Raw genomic sequence first — 20,339 nt, 5'->3', positions numbered from 1 at the left:
TGATCCACAGGTTGGAAAACGCTGGAGATAAGCACACATTGCTTATTAAAGAGAGGTCCATATAAGAGTCAATGTGCATTTTGGATTTTCAAAGCTATCCAGCCAGTGTTAAATTGACTAATCTACAACAGCAAGTGGCCACTCTAAGGCCATCCACAACTAAGCAAGTTCATTTTCATACGTTTCTATAATAGAAAAAAAATAATAACACACATAGAACAGTAACTGCCAGAGTCACTCTCTTAAGGTTTACTAAGTTTCCAACTACAAGGTCTATTCCTAACTCATTAAGTGAATTGAAGTATTCACAATTCAATTAAAGATAAATCAAGCCATATTCCTTACATCTCTTGCAATTGAATTTAACCAGTATTTGAACAAAAAGAATACCACGCAACAGATGTATGGTACATACACAGCCTATACTAATATGCGAGGGCCTGATCCTGGAAAGATTTGCATGTGAGGTACCTTTGTAAAAGACAATCAATCAAGACAGTCCCCTGGTGCCTCCAGACAAGAATCATAACTACAGTTTAATTGGAACCAGCCATACCTAGGTCACCTGTACATCTGGAAAAGGCCAAGACCTCCACAAAGGAGCACATGAGAAGAGCCAACAGTCCAAAGAATCAGGATATTTACCTGGAATACAGAAAAATCCCTCCACTCAAGCCTCTGAGCTAAATTCAGCAGAACAGAGGGCTGATGCTGGCTGTCCAGGCTAGCTACTCCCTAAGGGACTCTGAGGAGCCGGGACCAAAAACTCAGCAGGCAGGGCAGGGGGCTTATTAGTCAGAGCCCGTCCCACAGCCCCTGAGCACTGACAGCAGCCAGGTTTAATCAAGAGATTTGTGCAAGTTGTGGTGACAAGTCCAAGCTTAAGGTAGGATGTTAATCAGCAGGTCAGGATCAGGTCCAGTGAGGGTAACCAGGCTCCGACACAGGCCCATGATCGCAGCACAGGTCCACACGGACAAGACAGGTCTCAGGTCATGCCACAAAATCAGCCGATGGATCAGTGCCCGGCTCAGCAGGGCCCATGGCCAGGCAAGGCCATAGCAAAGCTGGAGGCTGATATCCCACAGCTGAGCTGCAATGGGGCTCCTGGCCCATGGCTGGGAGTTGGGGAGGTCCCAGGTGAGGCTGCTCAAGGCCATTAGTGCCCACAAGGGCCCTGACACTGGGCTGGTTACATGAAGGGTCACTAGGAAAATGGCTGTCCTCAGACAGGAGTGCACTGGCCCCAGAATATACTTTGGACTTAAAGAAAACTTTGATAGCACATTTCATTTTTTCCTGAATCAACAAATTTGATGAAAACTGCTTCAACAGAAAAAAATCCCAATCTGCAGTAATTCCTATTGCCGCACTATAAATACAGCCTTAATTAAATCAAAGTATTTGTAGGTTTAAAATAGAACTCAGCATACATCTAAATGCTTTGCTAAGCCAGGGCCTAAATACAAAGTTGTGTTTGTTTTTGTGTTTGTCTCTTGTTTACAGACAGCGATGGACAAGCTGATACTTCTGCCAGATCTTTCCCTTTCACATGTGTCCAGCACGGTCCACAGCCAGGGTAAATTGGTGTCGTTCCAATGAGGCCAATTTACAGCAGCTGAAGATTCAGACCCACAGCTGTATTTGTGTAACCTCAATGCTGCATGAACACAGTTTTTCCATTATAAATATCTGTGTATATGATTCATAGAGTACAGTAAGTTGAAGCTACAGCACATTAAATTATTCCAGACAATGGGCCCAACTGTCAACCCACTAGAAAATTAGCTAGATGTGTGACGTGACAAATAGCTTTGTATTAATATCAGAGCACCATTTCCAACATACTCACGCTGAATGTTCCTACTAAATGCCAGAGTAAGAGATCTGTTTTTTTCCTGACAGATATCAAGCCACAGCCATACACAAAGTAAGGCATGTGATTCCTATAATGCTGAATAGAGAAGCAATAATTTTATTGTTGAAGGTGGGAGAAAATTTCAGATACTGAACACATAAATATGACTAATGATATCTGGGGGTATTTTATGCATCCACGTGTTTGCTTTGCTTTTTTGAAACACTGTACCTTTCCACCACACTTAGTGACATCAATCACTCAGGCATTCCTGGAAAGGATTTTCTGTTCCTTAAAATGAAAATGGCCTTTCCTGGGCACAGATCATCCACAGAGAACTGCTTGCTGTCTAAGTGCAAATTAATTCATTGGCCGGATAGGAAATGTAATACTAAAGAGGACAAATAGAGAACAGTCTCATGAATGGAAAAAAGTGTAAATTATTAAAAGATCAGAGTGGGTCCCCAGATGAGGGATCTTCCTCTCAGTTTTCAGAATCTGTGAGATACAATTTCATTCAGTTGAAAATGCTGTACGAGTTCGGTGACTTTATTATAGACCCTAGTTCTATTCCTGGCTTAATGTGCAACATTCCTGTGACTCCAAATAGCTGCCATTAAAAACAAAACAGCCAGACAGATGTTTACTGCTTTGTATCAGAAGCGTGGCATTCCCCCTACCAAAATCACCCGTATCTGAGGCCCAGAGATACAGCTGTGGTGTAATCATAGGTTAAAACTCCCAACATGTCACAACGCTTTGGGGCCGGCACTGGGATCTCTGCACAGATGGAAAGCAAAGGATGTCAGCTTTCTGCTGGATTTTGGGGTGTCCAGCACTCCCTGCCCCTGTGCCCCGGCTATTTCCCCATCCCATGAATCAACTGGTTCAATGTTTTCCCTTGACACTGGCAAACCTGGCAAGCTGGGAGGGCAGACGGTGTCCCCGCCTGGGGACATGCGCTCCACAGGTGGCACCGGGCCTCACCGCCCCCTCGGCAATGCCCCTGGTTTTCATGGGGCTGCCTCAGGGCCTACCTCAGTGAACAGACTTGTTGGTAAAAACCTTAAAATCCAACTCACCCCTCACAGTGACTTCTGATTCCCCAGGGCTCTAAGGATTGTGAAAGCTAATTTGGCTGGGTGTAAGGCTGCATGCCCATTCCCCCGTGCAACGATTGTGAGTGACAGGTTGCACAGTGGGGCAGTGGGGCGGCCTGTCAGGAGGCCGTGAGCCGCCTCGATCTGGTCCTGGCCAGTTCCCGCCGGCTCTGGCATTGAGGGGAGCCCCAGTGGGGAAAACCACCGCACGCCAAAAATGTCCGTCAGCCAGAGAAGCGCCTCGATACAAGGCGTTAGGGAAAGAAAATGGTGGCTGCTGAGGGCTGGAGACAAACTGTGGGGTCCTCCATGGCAAAGGGGACAGGGACACCCCGAGGGATGGCAGGTGGCCCATGCCAGGGCAGGGACACTAAGGAACAGCAGCAGAAAAATTTTAAGAATCACAGAATAGCTGTAACAGCAGCAGAAAGAAACTCATGCAAATATTATCCTCGACATCCCCTGCTGCCTGTTGCCCCACCAGAAGAATTTTCATGGACTGGGTATACACCATGACAAAAATCAGGGAAATTGAGTCTGGGGAAGAATAGGTGTTTATGGGAGTGTGTCCTACTTTTTCCTCTCAACACCCAAATCAAGATCAGATGTTTGTGTTGATTAGCAATAAATTGAGCAAAATTCCTCAATTCCAGACTGTTTTGCTTGCAACACCTTTTCAGCACCTGTGTAGGACATAAGGCACCCAGGATTTTGATGCCAAGTAATATGGAGGGGCCTTGCAATACATGAAGGTTCAGTAAAACATTTATGAATTAGTTTTCATAACGTGCATGGTATGTAAGAAAAAGAGCCAGAGTGACCTGGTTTAAAATGACACTGATACTCCTGGAAACAATCCATAGACCATGCTCCTGGTTCTACCTCTTAAACCATCACCAGCTCCAGAGGAGGCAACCTCTCAACTGCACACCCACCCTTATGTGTTCCCTATAAATAGATATGAAGGCTAATTGAAGATATACTTTTAAGACCCCAAGCTCTGCCAAGTGTGGGCCATTTAAAGCATTTCAGCCAGGCCAGGAAGACATTCATTTAGGAATAATCACATAGCTACATCTGAAAGATGCTGCACAGTAAGTCTGTGAACCTCATGCACAGTTTAATTACATTATTTCCTGACAGGTAGGCTCTTATCACCTAACCTTCTTGAGGATCAAAGCAATAAATAAAAAAAGCAGCTTTCTTCCCTTTTTCTATATGTGCGGGCCTCTTTCTCTTCTTTTTGTGGATGTGTGGGCTTCATTGCCCTCTAGAGCATTTGAGTCTTCTTGTCTTTATTAGTTGAAGCAGAACTTTGTGGTTATAATATGCTATATTCATCGTTAAAAATGAGTTTTAAGTCTGTACTCAGATGCCAAAACACTTTCTCTTGCCATACTGATCAGGGGAGCATTCCTGTGCCTCCCAGCGGTGCCAAGTTGGAGAAGCTGAAACCCTCAAAATGCTCCCTATCAAAATTGGCAAGCAAAATAAAGAGGAAATTTGTGCAAATGCAAAAATATTCCATCGGAACATACTGCCTTCAATTATTTTTGGACCCATTCTAATGTTCATGGAGGAAGCAAGAGGAATAGTAACCGCGTATCCAGTGTCAGCAGCAGGAAACTACAAATAGCACAGCACACCATGTTCCAGTTTCAGCAGCGGCAGGCTTCAGAGCTGTTTCCTTACAGTCAGGAGCGGACGGACTGTGAGGCGACTGCTGCCAGAGTCTGGAAACATAAAGCAGGAACTACGCCATCACTCAGTTAATGTTCTGCCCTCTTGCACTGAAAGGTCATAAGTGTGTTGGACGGTCCAGTGCAAATCGGATAGAAGGTGGCCCCAGACAGCTGTAACTATGCTATAGGACACACTTAGCATGAAGGAAATGCGCAAGTCTTCCTCATCCCTAGCTGCAGCAGTGGAGCGAGGCATTGTTATTGTTTTTACAATCCCATCAAAAAGATTAGGTTCAATTCCAAGTGCTGTGGAGGCAACATATTTAGCTGCCTGAAAAAAAAAAAAAAAAAAAGCAGATTTGGCAGCACAGGGCAGAATGAATTGATAAAGAAAGATGGAAAGCACTGAGATATCTATTTTACACATCAGATCAGGACTCCCACTGCAGGACAGGCTTCCTGTGTGACAGGAGGCAAGGCAGTTAACCCCTGTGGTTTTTAATTCCCAATTTTTAGCTTTGAAATTGCATCCTTTGTACTTTCATTTTACTGCTCCAAAGCCAATCCAGCACAACAGCAATCAGTCTCTGGCAGATGACTGCCCTTCCTGATGGACAGCTGTCCACATCTGAAAAACCAGCACCACAAATGCCTTCAGAAAATTCTTATGTGCTTTGCTTGTGGAGTCTGAACTCGGGTCATGGAAGTGTTACGGGGGGAAGTTTCTACCCTCAGAGCTGTCAAACCAACAACAGACTCGTTGCAGCAGAAACAGAAATGTCAATGGTAAGCTCCAAAAGGACTCCTGCCCACTCCTCCACAGGGAAAGAAATGACGGTTGCAACAAGGGTAGGTGACATTCACCACTAGAATAACATCCACCAGGAAGAGGATTTCTGATATATATTTATCCAGTTCCCTGTACTGCTCTGCTCAGCAGGCAAGGCAACCCCACACTTCCTCAAACCAGATGGCAAAAACTGGGTTTGTACTGCTTTCAGTTGTAGGAGCCGCATAAAGCAGTTGGTGCGTACTTGTGAATTTGTCCTGTTATTAGATTTGTCCCCAAGCTTTCTACTGGTGGATGGAAAGGCAGAAAAGCAAATGTTCACAATGCTATTGGTACATAGGGGAAGAACCCCTGTGGCCTTGACTGATAAATAAGAAAGTAGCAGGATACAAGCTTGACACTGTGAAGAAGCTGCAAGCTCCTTTGGAACATCACTAATAATGAAAACATTTTGATTTTTCAATCTAATTAGCAGAAATGAGCTCTATTTGTGCTTTGAGGGAACTTAAAAACTTCTATAATGATCTCCTGGTCTTGCAAAAATCTGTTCCTTCCTACAGATACCAAGAACAGGATCTTACTAAGTGTGATCAGCAGTGGTCAAAGTAATGAACAGTTCTCACAGAGCCCCCTGTGATTACTTCCCACTCCAGCAACTCTTCACTTCAGATTGAGGGCAACAAATTGTGGATGGCATTAGCAACCTGTCAGAAGCCTACTTCATATTAAACAGAGCAGATGTCAGCTAGCTGCATCTTTAATTCAGAGCTATAGCCTGCAAAGACTATAGACTGCAAGTCCCAGCATGCAGGTTCCTGAACTGAGAGATACAGGCCATGCAGGATTCATCTTCCTGTTAAAGATGAAGGTTTTTGCAAGTAATTTATCCTTATAGATGTTGAAGAGGATTTACCCCACAGTTCCCCAATAATTCTTTCGTGTCCATGACTAGGTGAGGGAGATTGCAGATTTGACAGTTTAGCTGCCACTCTTAGAGCCTTCCACAGTGGAAGGTGCTGATCCCACTCTGAAATCTCTTTAGCACATGACATCTATGCTCACAGCATCACAAGGAACTGTCAACACACTCTCTGTGCACAACCACCCCTTGTTATAACATTTTTTCTGCTTCTAGACAAACTTTGTTCTTTTGTTTGTTGTCCTGGTTTCGGCTGGGATACAGTTAATTTTCCTCCTAGTTAAAAAAAAAGTAAGTCTGAGACCAGGTAAACCCAGTAATTTGGGGAATCCATGAGCATAAACCCTGTTCTGCTACCACCGAGCTTCAGAAAAGTATCAGTAAAGATGCATTCAGAACATCATACTGTTTATTCAGCTGCATCAGAACACCTCATAGTGGCTTATTCATGACACAGAGCACTGATGTGCTTCAAGACAAAGCAGGAGCAGTACTCAGTAGCAGGAGTTCAATTATTTTAAAATGAAAAAAAAAAGAAACGTGACAGAGAACACTTTTGAATAAACACAGAAAATTAATGAAAAACTGCTGTTACAATAGAGTTATTGCTACATGCTTTTAATTCTCACCTGTTTTATTAGAGCCTCCTTTCTTCTAAGATGTGTGAAGTAATTAAATAAAAGTGATTAGAGCTGGCATAGGTTCATTTGGGGAAATACACAGATTTTTAAGAATGGCATTTCTCCTTTTGATATGAATTTCCTGTGTTGATCCTTTGTCCTTGATTGATTCTATTAGAAAGGTCTTGCACAAAACATCTTAAGTGAAGCAGAATATTCCCAGTACTATACTAAATCAACCCAAGTCATTTGTGGGTACATATCTGTAATGCAGTAGGAATGTTTCCATACCCTTACTTCTCCAAGGGCATTTTTCAAATGCAAATCTGCATTTCTTTGCTGGAAACAGCCAATACCCCAGCTAGATTCAGTACCTTACTGTTCTAGGTGCCATACGAACATGCACTTAACTGTTGTTTATGCACCCAGCTCAGTCTCAATTTAAGCCTCATTTCCATATCATCTATATAATTATCTTGCCGACATTTTAATATCTGATATTGTAAGATGGTGTCTGCCAATTCAACAATTTAGGGACCTATCTGCACCCATTTTCTGTGTTCTGCCTGATATTAGAAATTCTGTGTCAAAGCAAACACTTCATGTTGAACACGGGGCTTGCCCTCTCTGTTGTTTTAGTTTCAGAGTGGGCTTAAGTACAAAGGATGGCACGAGATGATGATCTTCTATTCACATGGCACCTTATTTAGACTGATAGCTAACTTTTCTTCCCAGCATTGGCATCCCAAGTCTGATTTTATTAATGGGGAAGAACAGTCGTCTAGTGAGAATCTCTATACCAAAAAAGGCACCATATGCTGAGGGAAACTTCAGATTATAAAAGAAAGCATTTTTCACTGTCAGTATGAGAGAGTAGACGCCAGATATGGAAACAACGTTTCAGGAGAGAACAGACACTATGTGCTCTGTGCAACAGTCCATATGCATGAGAAAAGACAGAGAAAAAGACACTAAAGCAACTTAAAATACTTTGACTAAATGTTGCTCTTGAGCAATGTCTACTCCACCTGCATAAATGTAGAGATCTGTATATTTCTTCTACAGCTTAAAAATAAGAACCAATTGTGTCAGGAACATTTTCACAGCTTGTTTTTCTTATATTAGGACCATTGCAAGCCCTGGCAAATCACGCTGCCCATAATGTTGCAAACGTGTACTAACGTAACTGGAATACTGCAGGGGGGCACCAGCACAAACAGCTGGAAATAAGGTCCCGTTTCTGGAAGCGGGTGGCAAAGCTGCTAACCCTGCCATCAGCAAGGCTGGAGCCAGAGACAGTAGCTAGAGATGGTGGCTACACAGCTCCTGGATGTAGGCCTCTCACAGCACTGGCTCACTGAATACCCGCCAGTGGGAACTCTGTTACAGAGACCGTGAGTCTTTCACTGATTTCAACAGAAGCTGAGACTCTCTCTCAGGCCTCTGTCTTTCTAGCACACAACTCAGGGAGACCTCGAGCACCGAACTGCAGTCAGGTCAGGAGATGCAGCTAAAACTAGCCTGAAACTGAGTTGTTTCACCCAATGAAGAGAGAAGCAGCTGCTTTGGGCTGAGAGGGGCAGGTACCAACAACAAACGGAGCCCTTGTGATCTCCGAGAACTCTTTTTCTGGGACTATGGGTAAGGGATTTCATTTACGCTTAGCAGTAAATTCTTGGTCACTCTTCTTATAAAGCCCTCTGCAAACACATGCATGTTCACAAACACAGAGCCCAGTTCAGTGCCTTTCCCAGTCAGGATCTGTACCCCAAGGCCTCTGTCCTTTGTCTGCACAGACTTTTGGAATGGGCTAAGGATGAAAATAACATGCTTAAATGAGCCTCACTTAGACACTCAGTCGAATGTCTCTGCAGAAGACACTAAGCTTATTGACTCCTTTTATTGTGGAAGTCTTATGGAGCTTACCTCAGGTCTAACAACACCCCCCCATGTTCAAAATCTCCAGGAAAGCTCCTTACAGTGATGCTCACTCACTGTGCTGTTGTGATACCCATGGTGTAAGTACTTAGATGGAAAATCCAGGGCATGCTGAGTTCTGTACACCAATGCAGTGTTCATGTAACTTAAATGAAATCTAAATCCTACGCAAAAATCCATGTCTAATCCATGCTTATGCCTGTATGATTATTACTGTTAAATACCATTCATTCAGTAACAAATCCTTTCTCAGTGGAACAGCACAGGGGGCATATATACTTCTCCTTGGTGCAAGACACTAAGGATGTGCTCTCATTATTAATCTTGATTCTGGTTCTTTCCCCTCTTAATATGCTTCCTGCCTCCTCCCCAGTCCTAATTAACCACCTCCCCAGAACTCATTCGCTTTGTATTCATTTCACATATGACAGCTCCCTCCACCAGCTTCTCAGTACTTTCCTCATTGTGTTTCCCAGTCTCATTGCCTGGGACACATCCCCCTCTAAGCCAACATTTCACACGAAATCTTGGGAGGCAATTGTATATATGGCATGTAGAAGAGATCAAAGAAACCGAGTGCTTCCAGCAGTGAAATGAGAGAGGGGAAATGGTGCTTCACTAAGTGGATTTTACCTCAGTCAGAGGAGTCTGTCCCAGGTGCTATGCCTTTTGGCATTATACAAATCCTTAAGGGTTAATAGGACGTGTTGTACACAGGAAAACTCTATCACCTGCTTATGTATCACTTCCAGGGTCTTTTGACACTGCTAGAAGAAGAAAATATAGAGGTGATGGGAAATGAAAAAGGAAGTGAAGATGTTGCTGATCTTTTTAATCTTTCTTATGCTGGTTTTTCAGAAAGTCAGCTAAGACCCATTTCTAGGAAATGCTTCCCCACACAGCATCACTTGACTAAAGGAGCAGCTACAATTGCTCTACTTAATGGACTGTAATAAAATAAACTGTCACCTATTAGCAAGAAGGATCATATCATCAGATTTGTAATGCATTTTATTACAAAACTTACAGCATCAGAATTTTTAAGTGCAGTATAAGGGGAAGTAATGCATGAAATGGTTAAAGTGGATATGTATCATACAATCACAAATGCACTGACAGTTTCCCTTCTCTCAAACATCAAGATATCAATGTTGCTTTCTTAAAGCCATCTTTTCCCCCCTAAACCACAACGTAAATTTCCACATTTTGCATTCTATTATTCCATCAAAGTCATCCTGCATCTTTTTAGACAGAGTAGCTTGCAGAGCATTCCTTCTTTCTGAGGAACATGAACCTTTGGCAGGTGTAATACTCCAATAATAGCGTGAGCATAGTTCAAATACTGAGATTATATACTTGGATAATCTTCTCTCCCACTGACTTTGCTGTGGAGCTAGAGCTTCTCTGTATTTTTCTAGACTAACTGTATGGTGTTAAGTTAGATTGTAAACCAGGAACTCCTAAATTTCATCTGGCACTTCAGAATAAGCGTTTATGGGTATACTGTGTTTCTGCTGAATATCAATAGGAGTCTTCCTAATACTTTCATTAGGAATGGGAATAGGACACTGGACAGGAGTCTAGTACAGCTGGTGTATCTGTGATTTTCCTCCTTCGGAAACTAAATGCCCCATTATATTTTTCACTAAATGGGGTCTGAGTTTAACAGCACCTATCCCGTAGAATAACACATCAGTTCCCTTCTTTAAGGAGACCAGACCGAAGAAGAGGCCTGAAGCAGCGCTGTGTGTGAGAAGGGAAGGATGCAGCATGCGCTCCTTGGTGCCACGGTCTCACTGCCCACACCTGCACAGGGAGTGGGATGCAGGAGAATTGCTGCAACTATTATTCCACTCTATTCCCCCTCAACCATTTTGCTTACTCCTCCCCCTCTCCAAACTTGTCTTCTATCATATGAACTTTGCATTGTTAACACATTCCAATCACTCTTGCACTCACTGAAATCTTTCTGTCATTCCAGGTTGGCCACATTACCTGGGAAATGGGAGCAGCAGCTGCTGTGGGGTAGGAGCTGCAGGCCATGCCCTCCGCTCCCTCTCACTGCAGCCACGTGCAGAGCAGCAGTACCACCCCAGCCCCCAGCAGCCAGCACAGATCCATAGCCTGCTCCACAGGGAAAATCACAGGCAGAGCTGTGTTTTTCAAAGGGAAACTTTAGTATGGATGAGGCAGATGGTTTTGACTGCAAGACCGCTACTTCACTGCTCCTTGAAGACTCGATGTGGCCTGTGGTTTGCCACTAGACTTTCTACAAATCTGGCCCTATCCAAATAAAATGTTTCTCCCACCACAAACTTCCAGTGAAATTCACTCGTGGCATTTTCTAACTACCATTGCCATCTTTTGGAGCTTGCCTTTGTGTAATGGACTCTGTAGAAAGTCAGGAAGGAGAAGGAGAGGTGAGGACAGAGAGAACATGCAAAGTCTCCGCTGCCTCCCGTTAGAGGCTGACCCCAATCATGTTACAGCAGCCTGCTCTCTGCTCTGGTGTTACAAGTTTACAGCAGAGATCCTCGGTTCAGTCCAGCTGATGACTATATTGTTTATCCTTAATGTGGACAACGCTGATTACATCATGATAGCTGTTTTTCATTCACATACATGCCGGGGTAGTAAAATTGATAGGGAACCAACCTGGAATGATGGGGAAATTCCTACAAAAGTCAAGTTGGGTGCCAGTTACAAATGATTTCCAGAAGAGCTGGAAAGTGCAGAGTGTAAGGATAATTTTTTGTCTTTTTTGGTATTTATTCAAGTGCAAAACATGTGGACTCTTGCCTGAATTCTTCTCCCTGTCCAGATTTCAACCAACCAATTAACATTTCTCAGATAGTTCTAATAGTTGGATTTATGCTGATTGTGGGGTTTTTGTTTTAAACAATATTCAATTTAGACTGGACTACATTTTTTCATGTTACTGATGGCTAAAAATATTTTCCCTGTTACCCAGTAAAAACACAGTAAAGCCTCAGTTCTAGTTTCAAAATTATATATATATGTACATACGTATATATATATATTAGTTGGTGAGGAATTAATTTGTTGAACAGTGAGGGTCAGGGCTACACCAGCGGCTGAAATGTGTTATTTATCAGCAGATCATTACAGTCAGCACTGCACAGCATGTGAACTTCCTCACAGCACTCTGCCAAAGCTCCCCGCATGGCTGACCTGCCTGCTGACTTGAGCTTCGAGGAGCTTCCAGTCTCCATCTGGGGATTCAACCTCACTGCACGCTTGTGCCTGTGATAGCCCAACTTCTCCTCTCCCTTCGCCCCAGCACAGGAAAATAAAACCCTAAAGGCCTGACTTGGCGACAAAGTTTCTCCACAGGCAGCTCTGCTCTCTCCCACTGATTTGAGTGGGAGAAGCCCAGGGTGTGACTGCCACCCCCTCCTTTTATTTTGCCAATAATATGAGTTGCTCAGCACACAACTATACAGACCTTCTATAAGTTGTAATATCTTTAATTTGAATAATTTGTGTGTCCAGGCAGTGACTGTCATTTATAAATGTTCCAATAGAGGGGATCTATAGGAGGGAAAAAAGTGAATTTATTTGCTTTGAACATCTCGGGTATTTTAATACCAAGGGGTTCAAAAATTAACCTACCTTAAAATACTGTGTGTTTTTCCTTCTTGTGTCCCCTTTTTTTTTCTATCCCATCTTTAAGAACTCTTCAGGTTATCAGGACACCTGAAATTTTTAAAATCAGAGGTGTCCAGAAAACGGAAAGTCCTTGTCCATTTTCTCCTTATTAGAACAGGTTTCCTAAAATATCACCCAATGAGTACACAGAGATATTTTAAAAGGCCCTAAAACCTTATTTATATTCAGAATTTTATGTTGGAGTTTGAGCTGTCACAGGGTATTAGATTTGTCATTTGACTAGCACTAAATGACATATCCAGGTTATACAGAAAGAGCTGTGCCTCTCCCCAGGAGATAAAGACCATCCTGGCTCTGCTACCATACCTAACTGTAGAGGGTAGAGTGCAACTGAGCAAATGGAGGTACCAGGAAACTTTAAAATTCGATACACAGACACACTGTGGTGGCTATTTATACAGTGGAGACAGCGCTTAGACTGGATTTAGCTCTGAACATTACATGAGACAAGTACTTTGCAGTTTGAGATGGTCAGACTACTTCAAAGAGATCTGCAAAAGGCAGCTAAGGAGAATAAGCACATCAATACTTTACATCAGTCTACATGTGTGAAATGTGAAGTAAAAGGGTCTGCAACCTTCCCTGGAAGAATTTTAGGAACTCACAAACTGAAAAGATTAAAAACACTGATTTGAGAGTATAAAACAACAAAATATTTTCTGTTCTTTGGGAAAATGTAGTAAAGGAAAGGCAAGCAGGGCTACTCAGAGAAGCCAAAGCAAGACTGTGTTTAGTTAATGTGAGGTAGATGAATAAGAGATACTGAGAAGATCAAAATGCCAGTTTTGTCAGTCAGGAATTGCTCAAGACAGCCAGTGTTAAAAAGGCAGGAATCATGTTCTCACTGCTTCTTCCTTCACCTCAAAAGTTTCATTTATCTGCTGACTTACCTAAACCTTACACTTAACAACCTCAGAATAACACACGCAAAGAACCTAGCTGTCACAGTGCTCAGACTTGTATCACAGCATCCTTTTATGCCTGTTCAGGAGATAGAAAGGAAAAATATGTTGGAGACTTCCTTCAACACTACAGAACGGTGCTTGGCAACAGGAACTTCTCAGGCACTGACTTGATCTGAGAGCCTTTCAGCTTGTAACATTAATAACAATAATTTGCTAAATAATAATTTGCTAATAATATTAGCAAATAATAGTCATAAATAAAAATAAAAATTTATGTTAGTAAGCAGGGGTCATCTGAATTATCCCAAAGAAACTGAAAATCCAAACTGAAGCACTGACTGAAATACAGCCATTGCTGGGAAAGACAGCAGTGAGTGATGTCCTTACAGCATGTGACACACAAGGAAAAGGGAGAAGAAGAAATTGTAGCATTTGGAAGAAAAACTCTGCTCTTGTGCATTCTTGAGTGATGCTGCAGTGACTCTCATTTTAGAGGGACTCATCTGAATTCAAGGTTTTCCCAATAGGAGGATTGATTATACAATGATGGAGCCTTTTCAGTCCTAGCATCCCTTAGAGAGATTTAGTACATGCATTGAAAACCAATGTCTTGTGTCTTGCTCTGCACTACTGAAGATTATATTTCTTTCAGCAATGTGCTTCTCCCTGATGTTTTAAAAATAATATTAATTTGCAGCTGATTAAAAAAAATCATCTTCAGTGAGATCCCCCTGCAGATGAGGTCTGCATTTCTTTTGCTATTCCTCCTGGGTCCAGGCAGACACATCGGTGAAACAACTGGATCATACATTAAGTGGAGAAGATTCAGAGATTGGTGCTTTTGATGGATACACAGACTAGATAAACATGAGTCCAAGAGCTCAGTACCTTCCACTGAGAATACCCTAATTCTGTGGCCTAGAATTTTAAATGTGCAGCAAAGATTTCTCACGAAACCACCTAAAGTGATGTCAAGCACTTCTGCGTTAAGAAAGTGAGACTGCCAAGGCTCTAGCACAACACAGTTTTCTAAAATAAATTCACCGAAATCAGTACCTGCATATGCTTCCAGAGGCAAACAGCAGACAAATACCAGAAGTAGTAAGAAGCCTGCTTTATTGTGTATTACTGAAATTTGTAGGTGGTGTTGTGTATGAGACCTGGTTAGGGAACTCTGGTTGTTTTTTAGCCAGTCTTTTCAACAAACATGACAAGCTGCTATGCTTTGCTTGCAGGGGACTTCCCTATCTACTACAGGTTCCTGAATAAGTATCTTCTGAAGAGGCAGGGAATGGGGGTGTAACTCCACACCGGTACTGCACACCTGTGAAATTACAGCTTCCTAAAGCCATGTTACTTACCTGTGCTTCTGCTGCTCTACATACTTTTGTACATTGTCTTTCGTTTCAAGACACCCTATGTGCTTTTCAGGCTGATACGCTATGTTACAAATGCCTAAGAAATATGAAGTTGTAATGCAATCTCTATGAAATAATTTAATGTTAAATATTTCTCAAACAAGGTCTTGTGCTGGTGAACAGGAATCTTGGCCGCTGACTCAGTGTCCGGTATGAATTCAAATGCCATCCTTATGTGCTTTTTAATGCAAAACAGCCACACTGAGTTTTGCATGCTGCTGTCATTTCAGAATACTTTCTCTTGGTCTGTTTATATATTTAACCTAAACACAGTGTCAGATCTCATGCTGTGGGAACTAAGTGGCCATGTCCTTGGTACAAAGCCATCACTAGAGATTTTACCAGTTGCAAATCCTGTTGCGATTTCCTAGGAAAGGGAAACCGAAAATGTTGTTTGAGGTAACAATTAGGAGGATTTAAACTACAAATTTCCCAAAGACTCGCAAGAAGTGCAAACAATAATCATAGTGAATCAAACCCTAAAATCATTCTTCTTTAGGTGCTGTGACACGTAGATAGATATATTCATAAGCTTAGTAAAAGAAACTTGAAAAAAAAGCCTGATTCTCGTGCTAATGTCTACCAAATACACCCATTGTGACACAAAAAAGCAGATTAACTTTCATCAAAAGTGACACAGACAAGTCATTCTTGGATACCATTATGCCTGCTACATCCAACAATTAGTTCAGTGAATTTGGTTTACGAGTCACATCAAGTACATCTGCTGGCAACATGAGATTTACACCTGTGAGGAATACCTCATGTTGCTAATTATAGAAAAACTGTCACAGTGTCCTTGCAAAAAAGTCTTGGTTAAAGCATGAAAGGAACAGATTATTCCCTACCTTCTCAGCATCTTGCTCAAAAAGCCGGAGTTGAAAGCACTGGTCCAGTTTCAACTTGCGGACATGCCACATCTGATGCAAGTGTTGCCGGGTAGAATGCAGCTTGTCTAAAAGGCTGGTGATCTTTGGCACAAGACTTTGAAAATCTGCACTTCCAGGAATGCAGTTCCTACCAGAAAAACCATCACTGCATCTTATGCATTGTAATAACCTCTGACCCTCACGATCCAGTTCTTCCACAGGAGCTTTAATCACTTTTTTCTTAAGCTGCGTGTGCTCATCAATCAGCCTTCTTGAGCCCTCAACATCAACTGGAAACTCCTTCCTAGCCAACATTTCCTGGAGATCCTCTAGCCTTGATAATAAATGGATGGCACTGTTGAAAAACTCTTCCAAGGAGACGCGCAACTCTATCCATTCATCGTGGTTGTAATCCAAGGATCCTTCAAACTCATCCGTCAGTTGAGAAGGATCTACAAGTTTTGCCAGGCCTTCAACAGATACCATACTTGTCTAAGGAAGGGAAAATAACAGCATTTGAATCAGTGACTGTCTAACCAGAAACAACAGTGCAATCCATAAATACCATGAAAGGATTATTTTCATCATCAATACATAATTGAAGGAACATTGTAAAAGATGCTGAGGACTATGTTTCATTTTGATGGATTAATTGGACTGAAAACTTTTCTATTAATGGCACTGATTTATTTATTTATTAAAAGACATGCTATTTACTGGAATAACATCTACCTTTTTCAGCTGGCCTGACTATCAAAAACATATAATGAGAATGCTTCTGCCATAGATTACTTTAACCCAGTTGGACACTGAAGACTTCTTACTGCAGCTGTTGGATATCTGGACATGATTGTTCTACTACTTGTGTTACACTCAGCCTAGTGGCTGTACAGCAGCAAAATTTTTAGGCATATGAACTGAAGCAGGGATTGTGACCTGCCAAAACACAGAATATACTGGGTTTTTCTTCCAGATTATTCCAGTTGGCTTTTGCCACAGGCAGATCTCTTTCGTATTAGTAATTTCTAATGTAATTAAGCCAAAATCAACGTAAAAGTGAAATGTCATTGGAGTATTAACAATTAGAATTTATTGCTAATAGAAAGTACTGCTCATGAATCATACACAATCAATGAGAGATGGTTTTAATTCATTCAGACTCAGTAATCAGTGATAGAGAAATGCAGTGGGTGCCTGGAAAGCAGATTACAGTTTAAGGATGCAACAACTGATGGCTGTTCCCATTTATTTTAGACAAATTATTTTTTTCTGAAATACGAGCATAGGGTTTCATATGTTACTAGCGATTTTCAGTGCTGTCATGTTAACACCCAAGTTGGCAGCCCTTAAAGGCTTGTGATGTTCATCAGTGACTGCACATCTATCCCCTAAAGATCAGGCCTCTAAAGGATGTCAGAGTTCATGCTCTTCAGCAGTGGAGGCACCCAATAATCACAGCAATCTTGTAAAAGTCATCTACAAAAAAAAATACCTCAAGTCCTGTCTGTTATCCCAAATTATGTCCAAAATAGCAGGCTGTCCACTGGTTTAAAGTTAATAATAGGCTTTTCTTCCAATTTGTATCCATCTAAAAATAACAGGCATTCTGCAATGTATTAAAATTGGGATTGTATTGAACTTATGCTCAGCAGAAAGATTATTTTAAAACTTTCTTGCAATATTCCTTGCTTTGGGGAAGGGGGAGGACAGTATGATAATCTGCGGGCATGCTTCACTCTCTGGACTGTGACACAGAATCATTCTGCCAGAGTCTCACAACACAAAATCTGGACCCTTAGCCTCCACTAAGGGTCATATACTGCCCTGACACATGCATAATACTTCTGTTAAGCTCAAAAGCAGAATCTGGCCTTAAAACTGACACTGGTTACTGCCGAGTTTGTAGATGGGGTAATTCAACAGAGACTTCCATTGCCTTCCACTGCAGTCTGTTCCTGCCAAGGACCTCATGTTTCATCACAGCTGTGGGAAATCACCGTGATGGTTCAGTGCAGAGAGGGTACCTGTGTGCTGCCCCACATAAATCAAATAAATGTGAGTCATATTGACCTGTGATGCTTATTAGATATTCACAGTTCTTCTTATGAGAGAGCATGAGCTGCCCCAGAGCCTGAGCCTACCGATAAGCAGCAGCATCCACAAGAATCCTTTAAAACAGAAGTTCCTGGATTGTGGTGTGTATACTGCAGGGGGTCTACTGTACAGTGGACCACAGCTTGAAGGACTCATCAGTTCTGAGTGTCTGCAGGTGGTTCAATAGACAGCAGAAGCACTGACTCTCTTCCTCCAGTCCAAAAATTTGTGAACCATTAGACACCCATGTGAACAGCCCAGCAGACAGACTAAGGCTCAAAGGCACACACACAAAATGAAAATACCCTTAATGCATGCAGAGCAAATGAGTCCAGAGCTTTTAACACAATACAGACTCAGAGCTGTAACTATGAAGAATAGTTTGACCACAGATTACTCTTCACTATCATCACACCAACTCCACACAATAAAAAATGTCAAGCCTCCAGAAAATATTAATTCATTTAAAAAAACCCAAATGTTCTAAAAATATATATTTGAACTCTGTTACTTTACTTGTAGGTTTTGAAGCTTTAGGAAGACATTGCTTTTGTTTACTAAAGCACTGGAGGATTGAAATTCAGTGTTGGATACACATGCATAAGCTGTCTTTTCTTGGGCTACTTACAGGACTGCCACTTAGTGCCCATATATATTTTAAACAGAAGCTCCCCATCCCCAAAAGCTATTCTGTTACTAGTGTCTGCACAGGCTCCCTTCTGCTCCATGTTCTTCTGTACCCACACATCTCCTTTGTCCTTCCCGCTGCCCTGATCCCACTCATTCCCCACAGGCAGCATTGCCAATCTCATTGCACTGCAATGGCAGCCACTTCTGCCAGGAGCGGTGATTTCAGTAAGTGTGAGGAATCTCTGGAGGTTACATAAACCCATACTGAAGGCAGCCTTGCTTTCAAAGGTGCATAGGGGACAGCAAGTGGAAGCTATTTTGATGGCTGAGTAGCCGTCAAAATGATAATAGGTAGCCAAGGAAGGTAAAGACCCATTTAAACAAAGTAAAATTTATGAGTTGACTGGTTTTTGTGAGATGGAGGGGAAAAAAATGTACAAATTCTTAAATTGTGATAATAATGTAAAAGTTAGTTAATGCTTAACACCAATCTAGTTGCCCATTGCAATTCAAGAGTGCTTTTAAGAAGAGATTGAAAATAAGGACATATTTATATCACACTGACTTCAATAGATCTTAAATATAGTCTTCCATTGCAGTCAACATTAAGAACTATAGCCAAATTCTCTTCTGAGTGTCTCTCTGAAATTAATGGATTCGTAAGTAAGACAGCCAACGATAGAATTGTTTCTCAGCAAATTAAAAAAACAACACATGACTAACTCATGATTGATGTATGAGCACTTTATGCACCTGAGCTTTGTTTCTCTTTGAGTAAGAAGCTGAAATTCACAGAAAACTAAAGAGCACTAAGAGAACACAGCTGGTTTGTCTTCACCAATGACAAAGTTAGTAAAATTCCCTTTAATTATGCAGTTACTGTATATCGGTTACTTCTCAAAGAACCTGTCCGAGGCACCTTAGCATTAACATGGGTTGTTAATGTTACCCCTGAATTGTAAATCTCAATTAAATTAAAGCAGTGACAATATATAGATAAATTTAGCATAAATGCCTTTTATGAAAAAAAGCCACTACCTGAAGTTGGGTAGAGGTGAACTAACAAACCCATACATTAGCATCTAGAGAACTTTGTCTTTAGTATATTGACTGGTTTGGTAGGGTTTTTTTCTAAGAGAAACAAAGGAAAGACTGAATGCAACACCACCAAAAATAAATACCACAAAAACACCCTCACCAAGGTGAACTATATATGTGAACCTCTGAGATGAAACGTGCATCCCATTCCACCAGTGTGCTCAGAAGGCAACCTGATGCCAGGGCATCAGCCCACTCCCACAAACAGTCCTCAGATGTCTTTTTTTTCTCTCAATCACAGGGCTTGGGAATTTTTTTTTTTACCTGAAGAAAATTTCTTATCAGAGATAATGCTTTACCATACATCTCTCATGTGGCTCTCACCTCAAAGATGAACTTGGAACTGCCGAAGTTCGTTTTCTGCTTCTGCCAGAAATTATCAGGTTTTATAATCAGGGCAACATGAATCTCTGCAGGAAAGGCTTCTTGAAGGGTCTTTAGGAGAGGCTTGATCAAATCCCATTTGGATCCCCGCATATCAATAATAACAGTGAATCCTCGTTTACAAACATCTTCGCTGTAGGAATAAAAGCATATCAAGATAATTAATACTGTGGGCAGTCACACTGACACTTAAGTTTTGTTGCTAGTGTTCAGTGCTTCAGAGCAAAGCAAGGAATGATATACTTCAAAATAAAAGGCAAAAGATAGTACAGCATAAAGGCTATATGAAAGGCTATATTAATTTTACCATAATCTAATTTATATGAAATTCAAGTGTAAATATT

The 20,339-nt window shown here is 41.6% G+C and overlaps 1 protein-coding gene across 13 annotated transcripts in view; it reads right to left on the bottom strand.

Moving 5' to 3' along the window:
* KALRN (kalirin RhoGEF kinase) overlaps window positions 1–20,339 on the bottom strand; it is a 536,830-nt gene that overhangs the window by 308,490 nt on the left and 208,001 nt on the right. For all 13 annotated transcript variants that reach the window (XM_076342988.1, XM_076342996.1, XM_076342997.1 and 10 more), the window contains 2 exons: window positions 19,936–20,128; window positions 15,769–16,281 (listed from right to left, as the gene is read on the bottom strand). In XM_076342988.1, the coding sequence (XP_076199103.1) occupies window positions 15,769–16,281; window positions 19,936–20,128 (706 nt within the window). The remainder of the gene's footprint in view (window positions 1–15,768; window positions 16,282–19,935; window positions 20,129–20,339) is intronic.

This window comes from Aptenodytes patagonicus, chromosome 6 (genome assembly GCF_965638725.1).
Source record: "Aptenodytes patagonicus chromosome 6, bAptPat1.pri.cur, whole genome shotgun sequence".
Lineage (NCBI taxonomy): Eukaryota > Metazoa > Chordata > Aves > Sphenisciformes > Spheniscidae > Aptenodytes > Aptenodytes patagonicus.
The sequence above is the reverse complement of the archived record's forward strand: the minus strand, read 5'-3'. Positions and strand labels throughout refer to the sequence as shown.